This window comes from Acanthisitta chloris, unplaced genomic scaffold (assembly GCF_000695815.1).
Source record: "Acanthisitta chloris isolate BGI_N310 unplaced genomic scaffold, ASM69581v1 scaffold7568, whole genome shotgun sequence".
In the NCBI taxonomy this organism is placed as follows: Eukaryota; Metazoa; Chordata; class Aves; order Passeriformes; family Acanthisittidae; genus Acanthisitta; species Acanthisitta chloris.
In genome coordinates, this window is record NW_008687497.1 from 3 (window position 1) to 17,250 (window position 17,248).

The following is a 17,248-nucleotide window of genomic DNA, read 5'->3' on the forward strand; positions in this document are numbered from 1 at the left end:
GGAAGTAAATACCCTCCCTTACTTCCAAATGCTATGTTTAATTTAGCATGAGTTAAACAACTGCACAATGTTCACTAAATGTATATATTTTTGCTCGGCTTCATACACTCATCAGTTGCTTTCCAAACCTATAATCAGTACTGAAGAAATGCAAAAATATTCCTTCTAATTTTTAATCATCCACCATTAAACACAATCTTTTAAAATAATAAAGCATTGGTACATGTATACACAAAGATAATCCTATCATTAATAATAAGGAAAATAGCTAATTTGACCATTAAATTCTAGATTTATAACTCATGAAATAAAGATTGTGTTTGAACAGCTTTGTCGCTTTGATCAGCTGCCACCTTCATATGCAAAGAAAGCAATACAGATATCTTTCTTTGAACAGTGGTGATAAAAAAATACAGTATGTACCTGCAGGAAATCCCATTACATTGAATATTCTGTCCAGCTGGTCATGGTGATAAGGATTACTAGTTTTGATATCTTCTTGTCGACAATGGAATATTGGCTCTGATGTTAGCAGCTCTGCAAATATACACCCTATGGCCCAAATATCTTTAAAAAAGGAGAACAGAAAAAAAATAAAAATCAAACGAATCTTTCAAAAGCATCTGGGTGAGGCAGAATGTTAGTGTTTAGCTTATCAGAGATAAGGTTCCTGCATTGAAAAATTTCAAGAGTCTGTTGTAGAAGTGCAATGCTTCCTCAACTTGTCCTTTTAGCTCTGGATGAAGGTACACAATTCAGCAACTACACAGGAGCTGAGAGAGTATCATACAACTTTCTTGGGGTTTTTAAAGTGTAGTTACCATTTAGCATTGTAAAAAATTAATTAAGAAAAAAAGTGAAGGAAACGTTTTGGATAACTGTCAACGCATAAAACACAAAGAAAGAAAAGCCAACCAGCATCTTGCCCATTCACTGCCATACTGTCCTGGTCAAGAAATGTGCCCTCGCTGATCAGCCACCGAGTTTCTAGTATTAAACAACCCAAAAAACACAAGCTGAAAAGCAGGAATATTGGAATAAACCAAATGTTACCTATAAAACCTTGCGGAAAGAGAGTAAGAAAATTGCTCCATGCCCACACACCTCACCCACTTTTTCCATAATGTTAATTAAAAAAAAAACCCAATAAATAAACCCCACAACCTTTCTGCTTTAACTGTTGGATCCCAACCTTCAAATCAGCCTGAACTTTCACGGTTGTTCTCTTGATTTTTTCTAGTATAAACAAATGCAATTTTTAACTTAAATTAATGCTACGCTGAACCTTGAATGAACAAGAAAAGGTCATGAACAAGGACAAAAGCAAATGATGCAGAGAGCATAACCCCATTACTCAGTGTTTTTATACAGTCAGTTTTTATCTACACTGAAAACATTATGTACTAAAGACTATGACTGCCCATGCTGTTTCACATGCTGCAAGCAGAAGAAAATGCCAGTAAAGTGAGGGAACATGCAAATACAACAAATAAAGCAGTTTAAAGGAACATATAAAGAAATGTATTTGATCTATAAAAGAAATACAGTATTAACAGAAGAGTAAATGAAAACACATTTAAGACAAAGATTGGAATTTCTGACAAAAGCACTGACACAATCTGAAAAAAAAATACGACAGTCAACTGAGTTCTGAGGAAAAAGTTTCAGGGTACAGAAACAACAACATAGTACACTGACACAAAACTCCCATGTTTGTGCAAAGTGGAGCATTGCAGGCAAAGTTATTTCCCCCAAAAATGGCTGTCAGGCTTTAACATGTCTTTTACACCAGAAAGCAAGAGAAAAACTTCCCGGTCCTTTTCCCTGCGGTCTCTCTCCCTTCCATAGCAAAGCTGTTCACATCCACTAAAGGTGAACATCCCTCCAGTCTGCTGCTGGGCTGTTCCCCTGGTCCTACAGCCCCAGAACACAACAGTCATGGCCATCTGTCTGTCACCCCCTACTCCTGAAATGGCAAGGGCAGACTGGCAGAGGGAAGGCAGTGGTGCCATGCTGAAGCTGCTAAAATTCAGATTGTTAAGTGTGAATTAAGCAGCGAGGAGGATGTGGCAATAAGCTGACGTCTAATGCCACTGTCACAGCATCCGTGGTCTGTGAGGTTTGATTTTGCTCTGGATGTGCCTCACCTGTTGGGTGGCTCTGACCACACCTCACTACTTCAAGCACTTCCTGTTCACACTTGAGCTTTGAAAGACACAGGCTAAAACACAGCTTAATTTTACAGTTTAGTTTCAGTGCAGCCAATACAGTCTCCATTCTGTACACTGCTAATTTCATGTATTTATTACACTAGCTAAAAACCTCTACAATAAAATTAATGCACTGTGCTGAGAGTCATCACAACATGAATTCTACTAGCTGTCCAAAGCTGCATCTGTATTTTTTTATTGCCTCTAACAGCACTTATGAAAGCCTCGTGTGAAAACCACATAAACTCACATTGCATTGCAGGGCATTTCATTCTTTGGAGCTAAAACCCAGAAACATTTCTTTCCTACATATAGCCAGAGACCACAGTGAACCAAACAACTATCAAAGATTAGTACTTTTTTCGGAAACAAGTAACATACCTTGGAGTCAGCTACTGTCCTTTGAGCTATTTATCACTTCTTCCACATCTGGGTACACTTCACATAAAGAACAAAAAAGTAAGTTTTTGTCCAACTTACTTACCAATAGCTTTGGTATAATGCCTTGCTCCCAGAAGCAACTCTGGAGCGCGATACCAGAAGGTTACAACTACTGGATCCAAGTCTGCTAAAGGCTTCAGAGGTGAATTAAATAATCGGGCAAAGCCCATGTCAGCTGCAAAATTCAAAGAGAGATGCTTTAAAATTAGAGGAAAACTACCAATTTTTAATTATTTTTTTTATTAAACAAACTGATTGAGTTTACTTGTTAGCACTACCACCACTGCTAAATGCAAACACAGACTGAAGCAGGTAAGAATTCTGTGAGCAGATTTTCTTAAAGCTTTTGTAGAAGTTACTGGATGGCATCACCTATGAAGTATATCATTATAAATCATTACTAACATGAGCCATTTAGAACAAAGAATTAACCACTGTTCTGAAGAAGCGCATCAACTCACTCCTCAGGACACTGGTAAATCCTGATTCATTTTACCTGATACTCTCTGGTAAAACACTCCATGATTACAGGATGGTTTTTCGAAAAGCAGCGTTTTTTAAAGTGAGCAAAATGCAGGTTCTGCAAAGGTTAGAATGATTTATAATACATACGTGCACATGACAAAAGCTCCCTCCTCATGAAGTTAGCTGTAGCAAGACCTCCTTCACACATAAACAGCAACTAAGCCTACAGCATCTGCCTCCCTGCTGATTCTGTGTCAAGATGTATTTCCAGTATCAATATACCAGTACCATTTAGGCTATGATTTTAAAATTCTGGTTGTGGGCATTATATAATTAAAATCTGCTTTTAGATTTGGTAGTATACAACTGCCTAGCAATCTGCCTGAACTACCAAATGTAAGTCATACAGGAAAAATATGGGCAGAGACTAAAATATGCAGCTTCTCCCACCAAATCGCTTTCCCGACCCACCACTCCCCAAATCCCCAGACAGAGGGACTCTGGTGTAGGGATATTCACATGCTGAGAAAGACTCGAATGAAATGAGTAGCCACTTTGAGGGAAAGGACCTACATGCTGTAGCTCACTTGCTGAGGGAAGAACTGCAGTGTAAATATGGGTCTCTAACTTGACTACACAATCCTTAATAATTTTTTTCAGATGCATTCCTATTTATGACTGTTTTAAAGCATTTAAAAGGAAAAACATTTTACAGTTTTCTACATTAAAATATCAGTTACTCAAAATATGATCAAGTCACTAGCAACTATGAAAAATAAGGAAAATTGTTGGCAGGAAGTGAACTTATTACTCAAAATGACACAAAAAGCCTATAAAATTATTTTTAGTTAAATACCAGTTATGTATTTTTTAGAAAACTTAGTTACACTGGAAGAGTGGAAGCCCTTGATATGGGTATAAATTCTGTACTCTTTTACTGCTGTGGCAAGATCTTAAGAAAATAAGAAAAAAAAATTAAAATCTACATTTTGATAACACTTAGAAATCCAGGGTTCCCCTCCCTCTTCCCCTGCTGGGAATGGATGGCTCAGAGGACTGGTGGCCCAATACAGAATCTTTCACCTGTCCATTAACAGACTCTGACTTAATTTAGTTGTTTTCTAAGTTATTCCCAAATTAATTCAAAACTATAAATTAAGAAATAAATGGGTGGTCTATGTGCAATTAGTACTGAGTAGTTGTATACAGCAAATATCACCACCACTGTTCAGAGTGAACATACCCAGAGGATGACCTACATTCTCTATTTTGGAAGCAACTGCTCCATGAACAATCAGGTAATAGAAAGAAATTCTCCCTTTTGCTGTCCATGCTGTACCTGTTTTCTACAGAGAAGACCTCAGTCCCTACTGTCAATCTTAAAGCTTGGAAGGGCATTAAAAACTTTCAGGGTAGGATCTGCAGAAGCGTTCAGCCCTGGCCCACCTGCTCCCTGGATTTCAAGGGGCGAGGGAAGGACTAGAGCAGCACTGAATGCTCCAAGAAAATCCTACCCTGAATCATTATACTAGTGATTAACAATATAGTTCAGATAAACAAAACAGTAAGAGAACAGAGCAACAAAGCAGAAGAATAATCTCATAAAAGCAAGCCAGAGGGAAGAGAAAAAGATGAACTAGCTTTAAAAAACCCTTCCGAAGGGGGCTGCATTACCATAACAAATGTAAGCAGGCTGTGCATTAGCAGCCTGCTATCCCAGCACTGCCATGAGAATGCACAGCCCTGTATAGTTTATTACTGTTAGACTACTGTTAATTTTTATTTATGCATTTACTTATATTTAAACCAACTGAAATGCTACAAATTATCCTCTCCCTGTGAACAGTAACTCCCACCAGAAAATTTTACAAGTGGGGGAGTGTGGGGTCCTTCCTACCCTGGTACATCCCAAGTTGAGCATTTAGCAGTAGTTCTCACTAAACATTTTGGATGGATTACTGGGTTTTCTGGACTTTTAAGATCCCTCATGTTTATCTCCAAAGGGACCTGCCTACTCTTTCAAGAATATTTTGCAGGCTAAATGCCACCTTTGATTCCATTATAACATTTAAGGTTTGTATCAACGAGTAGTCCCCTATTTAGGTTTTTATAAGCAGCAGCAGCAGCAGCAGCAGCAAGATAATGTCATGGCATTACAGACGTAAATGGAGGAAATTTTAAAATCCCATTTCTTTCTCCTCCTTTCCCCCTAGCTAGCTGTCACCTTTATCCCCATATCCATATCCCCCACCCCACACAAACACCCAATTAAACAAAATATAATGACATTTTCCACTTTTTATTGATGAGGCTACAGCATTTCATTGTCAGAACTGGTGCATGGGGCTAACATTATGAAGCCAGTCACTCAGGAAACAGCATTTAGCAATGTGCCCAGGCACATACTAGTATTACAGTGACTACTTTAAGTGGTACAACTGCACCTTCAGAACATTCTAACTTAAATGCTACACTGGGACTTATCAAAGATATAAACATACCAATTTTTACTCTTCCTCGCTCAGGACCTTCACCCATAACTAAAATATTAGCAGGTTTCTGTGGAAAAAAAAATAAATATACAATACATATACCACGATAAACCTAAACATTAGTCTCTGAAAAGTTAGTTAAGCTTTGTTTTGCCAGTTTTAAACCAACTTCGTTTTGATAAAAAATGACAAGTTTCTCTGTCACAGTAAAGCTGGACAGCAGTAAAGCAAGGACCCAGACACAGGCTCTCCCTGACTGCATCTTCCTCATGTTTCTTCTAGGCACTGCTGTGCTCCAGCACCATATTCCCTAACTGACACCCTGGTGTCTGTCCTCAACCCGCAGGGGCTGGGAGCCGTGGAGATTTCTACCTGAATTGCGCTGGATGCGTTTGGTGGGAGGCAGTCCCAGTGCTGCCCACCACCCCCGGCACAGGGATGGGAACACAGCTCTACAGCACGTTTTGCCCAGGGTCATTAGGCACATTTGCAGACACGTTTTACATCAGAAATACGAGAATGAGATCCAGGTGAAACATAACCGTATCAATATCGGAGAGAAAAACCATCTAAATTCTTCTTATTTACAAGTGTTTACCAATTCACACAGCTGCAGAACTGGAAAGCATTGCCTTTGCACTATTTTCTCTCCATCTTCCCTTTCTCTGTTTTACTATGGAGGTGAGCTAAGGAAGTGAGCTAGAGTTCAGCTGGTTAGAAATGTAACAACTCACTTCATAATCCTATATTTCTGCTGTCCTGTTTCTCATAATCCATTCTTGGCATCTGCAGTCAGAAGATTCCTCATATGCTAATACCTTTTATATAATCCAACCTGCAGTGCTTATTTTGAGGGGAAAAAAGTAAGGAAACTCACAACTAAAGCTGATAATGTATGCCAGACTTGTTCTCAAATGGAGTGATTTAGATACCCATTCATTCTGTAAATCCTGGACAAAACAGGGGCTCCTATTCAGCTGGGACCTGTAAGAATTATAATAAGGCTGAGTTACAGCTCTTGCTTTGCGTTCCCAGTTTAAACTGATCTTAAGAAAAAAGTACCCCAGCAAAACTGTTTAGACTACCTAAAAGTTAATACAATAAATCTCAGTATCTTAGTGTGATTTACTAAATGCATACTCTAGAAAATTCTCAAGCTTTCCTGAATCTATCAGGCCCTGGTGTAAACACACGCAAAGAGGCAAAAGACCACAAATTGATATCAGTCTGGAAGTAATTCATATCATGTAAAACAAGGTACAAAAATTAGTAATCCAGCAAAAAATTTCCTTGAGAAACTTAATTACTGTTGTTTATGAATGGGTCCAAAATTGATTTCCAAAACTCTACAATCCATGTACAAAATATATATCAGAGGTGTTGCATTTCTGAGAGCAGGTTAAAGATGGAAGAAAATGTTATAGCTTGAATGTCATCAAAAAGGTAAAATATATTCCACTGCCTTTCCAAAAGCCATAACAACAGATCCAACTTGCACTGCACCAGTTCAGCAATTTGCAAAAGAAACTGTTCCCCACACCATCACCACCACTTTTTGGTTTGGTTTTTAATAAAGACATACAGTCCAGGTAAGTACTGCTTCAACATTAAAAAAATCTAGCATGTGGGCACACAGGTCTCAAAGCATTCCATTTAGAGTGTTTCTAGAAAAGTCCTAGAAATAAACAAGCAGCATACATATTTAAATTCAGAGTCAATGCTGACCTTGACGGCACTTCAATCTGCTAGGTAAGAAAGCACATAATTTCACCACATAAGCCTTTCTACTGCTACACTGCGACTCAAAGAACAAATCCACATCTTGTACAAAACCTGCTTCAATATATATAGGGTGTTAATAAGCTATGTGCCTAATTGATATTTTTTGAGTAAACAATACATTACACAGGCACTGAAATTTTTCAGATATATAATAGGTTGACCTACAGTATCATTTCCCCCCTGTAAATTCACAGGTTGATAATACTCTACAAAAACACTTGTAACATCCTCATGATGTTTTCACCTTAAAATATTTTACTGTTTGGATTTTGATAAGGACAAAGAGCCCTATTCACACAAAAACTCCATTACACCAGATGACTAATCAGCATAGCACTGGGTAACAATTCCTGCACCCAAGATATTCTACCCTAAATTCAAGGTAGGTAGAGATGAGAAGAGAAAGCGTAATGAGATGAGACAGTACTGGTTAGCAAAATAAGTATCAACAGCTTGATTCACACTCAGATTTCAGGAGTTACAGAACACCTTTAACAATAGAGACAATTTAGAAATCCGTGTAGGAGTCTTCTAAAGCCACAAAATAAAAGAAACTCAGCTGGTCCGGAAAAACCATTCACAGTAGTTCACCTTTTTCTAGAGTCAAAGGCTGAAACAGCTCTGTTTAGAACAGAAGATTCTTCCTACAGACAAAAATATTTATATAGTCACATCACTGTAAAGAATATCACAGTTAAAAAAAATTAAATTTGAAATCAGATGTCTTATTCTCAAGGTTCCCATTTTTTAAATCATTGCATGAGGAGCCTGGAACAACATTTTTTTCAGAAAGACTTTTCCAAACAAGACAATTTAAATTCAACAGGGGGATATCTACCAGAAAGCAGCATAGGGCAGTACTGGTATACCTAAAGCACGTGCATTTTGAGAAATCCCTGAAAAACACTGAAGTCCAGTAACAAAAGTCAATATATGGGTCAAGGATTCCTCCTGCTACTTGAGTCTACCATCTGGAGACAAAAACAGCTCCACAGATTTCTCTCTTTGGGCAACTCATTACACATTAGAAATTTATTTGCAAAGAAATATAAGCAGCCATTAGAAACAGAAGGGAGAAACCTAAATCAGTAGGTTTAATTTGTTAATTTTAGGTTTAATTTCAATTATCCAGAGAAAATGAAAGTTGAAATTGCTTATTCAAAACACTTGGACTGAGCAAGTGAAGAAGAATCTTGCAGCAATTTTTATACTGCATCCTGAAAACACACTACTTGGAAACAGTCATCTGTTTTGATTTTTTATAACTACAAATGATGAACTTAAAGTCACTCAATTTTTTTCTAAAAGAGGCATATTTATTTTTGTCATTAAATAAAAATAATTTGCTCATATCAGACAAATGCCAATGAAAAACCTGTTTTGATCCTAAACCAAATGTCAAGAGCCATGCAGCTCTTGAGTACAGCCGAGTACTTCAGAGACCAACAAAACAAGTTTCTGGCAACCCCATAAACCTAAAGTAAAGAAATATCACCCTTCCCCTACCAAGCCCCACCCCAACAGCAGGGCAAGAATTCATTCTCATGGACCACAGCACAGCACTAAACCTTATCTTGTCCTATATTTGTCTTTGTAGGACTTGTTGTGTAATTCCTGGACAATTCCTAATGTTTTGCATTTAATTACTATTACTACTGAAAAGAGAACAATCATCATCGCTGCAATGTTTTTAGGTGCTTCTAATTTAATCATTATTTGCAAAGTGCAAAAAGAAATCCTAAGAGACAGACTGATTTCAAACAAAGGAGGTAAAACCCCAGAGACTACAGCAAGAGGTTCATAGACCTGTGAAGAACTTCAGGCAGTCACCTTCACCCACCTGCCTGACCTGACAAATGGTATCGCTCTCTTTTCACTCTCATCCCGAAGTCTCTGGTGATGAAGGCTGCACAATTCCCAGGCAATCTACTCTCTTTCAGTCTTCTCCATCACAGTGTTTTTTCTTTCATTCTAACTCAACAGATGAGGTTACTCCCATTCTCTCTTTTTCTATATCAGCATAAGGAGCAGACAACCACTCCTTCACTGCAAGAACTTCTTACGCTTCCTCTGAGACAAACATCTCTCTTCAGTCCTATCACTCAGATAAAAAAAAAACCCAAAACAACCTCTCTTATGCCCTGTGTTTCCTAGTAGGTTATCTTTTCCTGGATTTCTGATCATTCTTTCTGCCTCCCTCTAGCTGTTCTGCCTTGGGCCACCTATTTGTTTGAATTCAAGTGATCCAAACCACACACTGCTCCTGCTGAGGATTCACTAATGCTTAATGCAGCGGAGAGATTGTTTTACATGCCTTGCAAAGCATCTTCCACTTTACATGACCTCAGTATGGTATCCTGCCTCACTGTGTAAGGCTGTTGATTCAGGTTAAGGTTACCAGCCATGCACTGTCTCACATCTTTTCTGCAGGACTGCTACTCTGAACAAACAAGAAGCAGTCACATGCTGCTTCTTAACATATGCCGAAAATGTTAGCTTTCATTCACAGAGGGGAAACTCAGGCTTCAGAACTTACTTGGATTTCTATTTTGAAGGTAAAAACACAACATAAAAATTATACCAGCCTGTCTTGATGAGATGTGGCAGTATTTAAAAAAAAAAACAAACAAACAAAAGACAGCATTCCTGTTGCTCAGAGCAAATTATTCGTAGGACCAGGAAATGATTACTTGCATGGCAGATGTGTGGCAACCACAGGACATTTTCTCATGCTCCAGGAAAAGTATTCTACTGTTGGGACCTCCTTTCACTAAGCTTTACTCATCAAAGCAGTCAGGAACAAAATGGGCATTTTTAGACAGCTTAGCCATTGCAATCTTTGATGCTTCCTGATTTTAGCATCAAACCAGGCCTGCAGGAACTATTACTCCATGTATTTTTTGCTACTAGTCTGTTTCTAAAATTGCCAGTTTTCAAAGACTGATTTTCAACATAGCTATCACCGAGTAATTCAAATTCCTTTGAATTATCTATTATGGTATTATAATGCAGATTCCTCCCCACCCCTGTTACTAACTCCTTGTTATATTTATGAACAAGTCCTGTGTATATTTAAGTCCTGTGTATATTTATGAACAGACTCATACTCTTTATACCTCCGTTTTATTAAGGTTTTAGTATCATCCTAATCAATTTTCATTTGGATAACCCAATACTTAAGAGTTTGGCTACTAAAATATTGCCCAGTAGAGGGTTCTCCGTGATGGGGTGAGTCACACCAGTGACTTTTGTCAACCACTACTGTTTGTGCATCATTAATGGCCACCAATTTCCAGAACTGGCCATGCCATCCATTTCTACCTGTGATGAGCCAAGCTAACTGATAAAAGTGTAACATCGGTTTTCAATTTAAAAAACAAAACCCAACAGTTTAACTTTAAAAGAACAATACTGGGCAAAGGGATTTTATCCTTAAATTATTTTGCTTTTGCAACCATAACCTCAACAATGATTCTATTGAGATTTAGAATGAATGATTTCTTTGTATTTTAGACTTCAAAGTATTAGATTAAACAATACAGGAACAGATTCAAAAACATAACCCTACAATCATACAAAACCAAAACTGAACTTCTTCAATTGTATGTGAGCAAGTGCCTGAGAAGCATGAAACACAAATAAGTTACAAATGTCTTGCTGTGAAGTTTGTAATTCAATGGCATGAAAAAAAAAAAAATCAAACAGGTTTTGAAATACAACTGCAAAGGCTTAGCAAGTTGTAGCCTGCTTGGCAGAGCACTTTTGTGGCATAGTGGTAGAAATTTTAATACACTGATGTGGTTTATCACTTCCCATTTAGGCCTTCTGACAAGAACAGCTGTGCAGCAAAACCTACTACCCTTCAGCTAGGCTTGCAAAATTCACAACCCATCTCAATGGCTATGACCCACAAAACATTCAATATTTGTGCGTCCTAAGGTACATCTCCAACAACCCTGTTGATCTTCAAGTAGTCATAGCATACACCAAAATATTTATTATCAAGGTGGGATGTTCCCTCATTGCATTCTTAGCAACAGAACTGTCTTTTTGGAACATTTTATGATAAAAGAAAATAACTCCATTTCTTTCCACTTGACTACTGACTACTTCAATGCTAAACAGTACTCTAGCACAATAATAGTGCCAATACAACCTTCTCAAAATGCTAGTATCAGCACTTGCCTGAAGTTAATTTCTTTCCTTGAATTCAAAGATGTGCATTCACAATCAAGGCAACTTCAGTTGCATCTGTTAACTGATTCTGGGCTTTAAAATAAATTATAATCTAAAGACCACCACAAACACTGGTGAAAACAATGGCTCCAGAGACCTCAACATGTATTAAACCTAAATGAAAATACAAAATATTCTTTTTGATTACAGAACATATGAATTGTGAAAAACACTGGAAAATTAAGACAACTCATTTTAATGCAATACTTCCTGTTAATTATTTTTTATATAGAACATCCCAGAGCTCTTTAACATAAACAATTCAAGCACCTAAATGGAATTCTCATTAAAACCAGCAGTCATTAAAATTACCAGTAACAGCTAAACAAAAACAAACCCCTGAATTATCAAAGCACACATGCTCAAAAATTTTAAAAGTACAGAAAGGATTTGGATGGGAGAGAAGACAGAGGGGTGCTGTATCTATGCTAGGGAGGCCTTCTGCTAGTTACCATATTTTACCTCTGTTTCAGCCTGATGAAAGCTGTTGGTGCCACTTATTACATTTTTATGCTCTGAACACACTCCAAAAACTTCCTTTCATTGCTGTCACTCAATTACTGCCAACTTGAGGCAATGTAACTTATTAAAAGCCTGTACACTGCCTAATACACAGGCTTTTCTATCACTTGCATTGGAACTGAATTCAAGCTGAAAGAAAAAAAATTAATTACACTCTTCAGGCCAAGTTTTTCACTCCCTAAAAATGTACATCAGGACAAGCTGCATGGCGTCACTTTTTGTACTAAGTCTCCAAGGAGGTAAAGGTGGATATTATAGGAAAAACCATTATTATAGCAGTGTCAAATCTAACATGTCAAATATCATTAACATGTCATTCAAAACTGTAATAACAAACTTACTAAATTAAAACAAACTGTCTTGAAGAAATCTATTTCCTGTGGGTTTTGCTACAGAAGCGATTGCACTGTCCATAGGTCAGGATGACTCTGGACGTTGTGGACATACCAGAGCAGGATCAAATGCTAGAGGAGAACATGCTCCGAAACTGGTTTCTATGTACTATACTATTCCACATATAATTCCATCTCCTCCTTAAATTTAGACTTCTGCCTTACAGGTAAGGAATTTGAATGGGCAATGAAAACAATGAGTACCATTTTTGCTCACTGATTTTGTTGGAGCAGTTTCTGCAGGTTGACAGGCATTCAGTAGTACTATCATCTCATACATCCCACTTCACACAAAGGCAGAACACTGCCTTATTTACTCTCTGTTTTGCATGCAGTTGTGGTAGCACATTGCCATTTTCCTTAACAGCCCTATTTTACTGCTGTTTTAATATTCTCATTACCTCCATATCACCCTACTTGTATTGACTATTACACAACTCCTCCTGTTCCGGATTAAGAAAAAATAACAAAGGTGAAGAAAAGCCTATTGTGATTTATTACTATGCACTTTCCAGTGGTTGCATGGGCTTTGTGTTTACCTGTTAAGGCACCTTTGGGCACAGAACAAACACAGTATTTCAAACACCCCAAAGATTATTATTGTGTCATTTGTGTTCAGAGCAAGACAGGTGAAGTTGGGAGTTCATAAGGAACAAGTTTCTATATGGGACAAGTGTGTCCTATTTATCAGGTTACTTTAAAACTGCTCAGGTTTAATCAAAGAACTGTTTTCTCACCATCTTTTTCTCTATATTATGAATATAAACCATTCATATAGAACACAGCATTTTCGTCCTACAGCAGAATGCAGCGAATACACTTATTATGGCTATTTCCTGTATTTTGAACCATTTATATTCCATCTTTCACAGCATTTTAGGTAGTCATAACTTTGCCACGACCTTAGCAATGTATTCAGCAGTAAAAACCCAACAAACCTAACCCACAAACTGCATCTAAGTATTTCTAAAATCATACTCTAGGGTTTTTACTAAATCCTACTGCAGGGTTTTTATTGACTAAACTTACATCAAAGGTACATTTGTGATCAAAGACCTTCTGGTCCTCCATACCTCTCTCAGGTCAGAACCACAAGTTATGCTGACACTTTTTCCATCTGGCGAGTACAGTTCATCACCTTTATGGTAGGAATTAGATCTCAAGCTTCTAGAATCTTTCCTCTGTAGAAGTCTTATCTCTATTTGTGTTTATATTATATGGAGATGAGAGTTACTGCAGCCAGCTTACCTGTAACTACTGCATGGCAAGGCATTGACATGAACGAGTTAGCCTTCAAACAGTGCTGGATTACTTACTCATATTACTCTTTCCAGCACCAGAACTTCCCAAAGCCCACTACAATAACATTAATTCTCAGTTAAAGGCACAGCAAAGGCCTGCATTGATTTCAGACCCTGTAAGGTAAAGATGCAAATTATTATAAAGATCAGCCCTGAAACATTCAATCTACTCCTGAAGGGCTCTAGGGGAATGAGGAGATAGAGAACAAAAGCAGTACTCTTCACTACAGCATTTACAGCTACATAAAGAAAAAATTACAAGTTACTTTCAGATTCAAATTTGCAGTTCCCCTTGTACAACAGTTCTTTACTGCCTGTTAACAGGCCCAAGATAGCTGGTTAAAATTATTTGATTCACAAAGATGTAGAAATGTCAGAAAAAAACCCTCAGTTCCCACAGCTTCTTGTGTCTGACAGTTCTGCAGCAGGTATGGCAAAAATATTGCACTAAACCATCAATAATCATGTAATACAACTTCATGTCTACAAAGGCACATCTGTGTTGCATTCATCTGTCTCTAAGACATCTGGTGCCAGTTCAATCATGTCTTACTTGTTTTATTTCTTTTTTGCACCTTGCACTTCTTTGATGTAGAAGTTTCACTGATTACAAAACTCCAAATTCAGAAACTCTACCTGTGTTTTCTCTAGGCAATAACAATGTAAGTTTGCCTAGGTTTGGTCACATTATTGGTGTGGTAAATTAACAAAGCTCCTCTAATAATACATAGACTCCTCCATCCTGACCTTCCCTTTAAACTTCAGGCAAAGACTGTACTTCCTGTAGTTTCAACACAAGGTATATTCATTAACAGCACTACAAAGAGTTGCCAGTATTATTGCCAGTCGTAAACATCAAGATTGTGGGACTTGGGTTTTATCACCAAAGGACTAATTATTTTGAGAATTATTTATGGAAAAAATTACTGAGCTAAAAAGCAAGGAAGCTATTGAAAAGCTACATTTAGGTTCCACCAGACAAAACATAAGTGTATCCCAGACAAATCAATATAGTCAGACCTTTGGGAAACACCTGCAGAAGATAATGAAAGGCTACAAAAATGACAGATAAAGTTGGACTTGGCAATCAAGTAAATGGGGCTTCAAATAAAAGTACTCTGAGAGAGGCAGATTTGAAAAACCTGTACCTGAAACAGAGAATTCTGACCTTTCCTTGCATCCCTGCTTTCATTTGAACCAAACTTATAAATGAGCTTCTTACTTGCAATGAGAAAAATATCTACCAAATGTTCCCCTATGCAACATTCCACCTTGTTATCAGCTGGAATCTAACAGCAGTAGGTGGTAAAAGATTATCAAGAACTTTCAGGACTGGCTTAGCATTTTTGCTCAACACCAGCTGGATGGACAACAATTTTCACATGTATCTGTTGATGCCACATATTACATAAATCCTGGAGTTTAAACTATCCTTTTACAATCCCTACTGGAAACTTGAAAAATGGCCTTGCATTTGCTTTTAAGACCAAAGCTTAAAGATGGCCACCCTGTAAAAAGCTATGAAAGATTACATTCATATCCAAGAATTGCTTGAATGGATATGGACTGTGAATTAAAAACAAATAATCATTTCATTGTCTTTAAAGATGACCAATTAAAAAAAATTACCAGAAACCCTTGCAATGAAGACCTAAGTAAAACTGGAGAAGTAGAGTGAATATTGTACTTTTGTTTATATTTTCCATTTAATTTCAGTACTTGAGCACTAAAGGAATAGCACTCCAGCAAAGAATAAAAGATATAGGACCAATCCAAGAAACATCTAAAAGTACGAATCTCTGCAACACTTCAATCCTATAGAATTGACAATTTTTTAAATATCTTAAGGTTTGGGCATCTCTTTCTAGAGATACTGTCATTACACAAGTGTTTCATACCAAAGCTTGTAACAACTGATGATCCAGTAGAAGTATCTTTCATTTTCTGACCACATAGCTTTCAAAAAAAAAACTTTTGGGGATATGCCATCTCTTTTTCCCCAGGAAAAGAAAATGACACCATTTCATCCCTTCTCATCATACAGCACTCAAGACACATTGCAAAAATGTCCACCTTTGCTGCAAAGGTTTTGTATTTCACTGCTTTCTTCACATTGTTTCTTCTTCTGTATGAGCTATTTAATCTTTCATATTCATCTTACACCTGTTCACACATGGGTCCTCTTCCCCCCCAGCTTCTCTTCTACTGATTTGCCATGAGCTGGATTTTAGACCTTGAAAAGGCACTAACCAAATTTTTCAAGACTGATCAAATGGTGAAGACAGAAGACATTCACAGAATGGCTGAGGCTGGAAGTTGTCTCTGGAAATCCTCTGCCATTTTGTGAGGATGCGCTTTGTCTCAGGGTCCAGGTTACTAATGAGGATGTTAAGCAGCACTGAATCCAGTATCAGCCCTTGGGACACTCCACTAATGACTGGTGTCCAGCTCAACTTTGCAGCACGGATCACAATCCTTTGAGCCCATCCATCAGCCAGTTTTCAATCCACTTCACTGTGCACTTCCTAGTCTGGACTCTGTTAGTTTGTCTACAAGGCTGTATGGGATGCAGAGTAGAAAGCCTTACTAAAGCAAGCAACATCCACTCCTCTTATCCCATCCATCAAGCTAGTCACTGAAGGCTTTCAGGTTGGCTAACCACAATTTCCCCTTCATAAAAATCCATGCTGACTACTCCCAATCACCTTTCAAATGTTTGGAAATGGCTTCCAAGAGGATTTGATCCATCACCTTTGGAGTGATCAAGGCGAGAGGGACTGGCATGTAATTTCCCAAATCCTCCTTGAAGACTGGAGTGATATTTGCTTTTTTCCCCTCAGGAACATCCCCTGATAGCTATGACCTTTCAAAGAGAGTGGCCTTGCTTATATGAATGTGAAGCACATGATTCCATGCCTCTCTATAGGCTTCACTATGGTGAACTCAAAGATCTCTAAGCAAATTCAAAGATCTCTCTCTGCTCTAACTGGAAGGCTCACAGAAAAGCATGCAATTATAGGATATGCAAGAAAACAAGGTTCTGCCAGACACACTGTTCCTTTGTAATCTCTTGAAAGCACACACGCCATGAAAAACACCTTGGAAACAAAAATCTTGGGAAACACAACAGCTGACAATGGAAACAGTGGTTGGGTTAGGGCTGATTTTTCTCTCTCCTCTGAAAGCAAATCACCAGCAAGTCATTATAATGCCTTTTGGAAAATAAGGCCTATTACCTGTGGATATACTTAAACAGAGTAGAAAATCACCCTGCTTTTAAAAGCTGTAAACTTCTTCCTAGTAATGTGCACAGCTTTTCCTACTACTACTTTCTTCTTTCCAAGCACTTAGATTCACTCCTTCAAATGGCCACAGCTCTGGAAGCACTACAGCAAGACCAAAGGGCA

At 37.8% G+C, this 17,248-nt stretch overlaps 1 protein-coding gene across 1 annotated transcript in view; it reads right to left on the reverse strand.

Annotated features, from left to right (window-relative positions):
- Nucleotides 1-423: 423 nt before the first annotated feature.
- Nucleotides 424-17,248, reverse strand: part of LOC103807862 (cyclin-dependent kinase 8-like) — a gene marked incomplete at its 3' end in the record, with an annotated part of 37,920 nt that continues 21,095 nt past the window's right edge. Inside the window, exons 5-7 of the mRNA XM_009080612.1 lie at nucleotides 5,618-5,675; nucleotides 2,695-2,826; nucleotides 424-567 (exon numbers count right to left, since the gene is read on the reverse strand). Coding sequence (XP_009078860.1) covers nucleotides 424-567; nucleotides 2,695-2,826; nucleotides 5,618-5,675 — 334 coding nt within the window. The remainder of the gene's footprint in view (nucleotides 568-2,694; nucleotides 2,827-5,617; nucleotides 5,676-17,248) is intronic.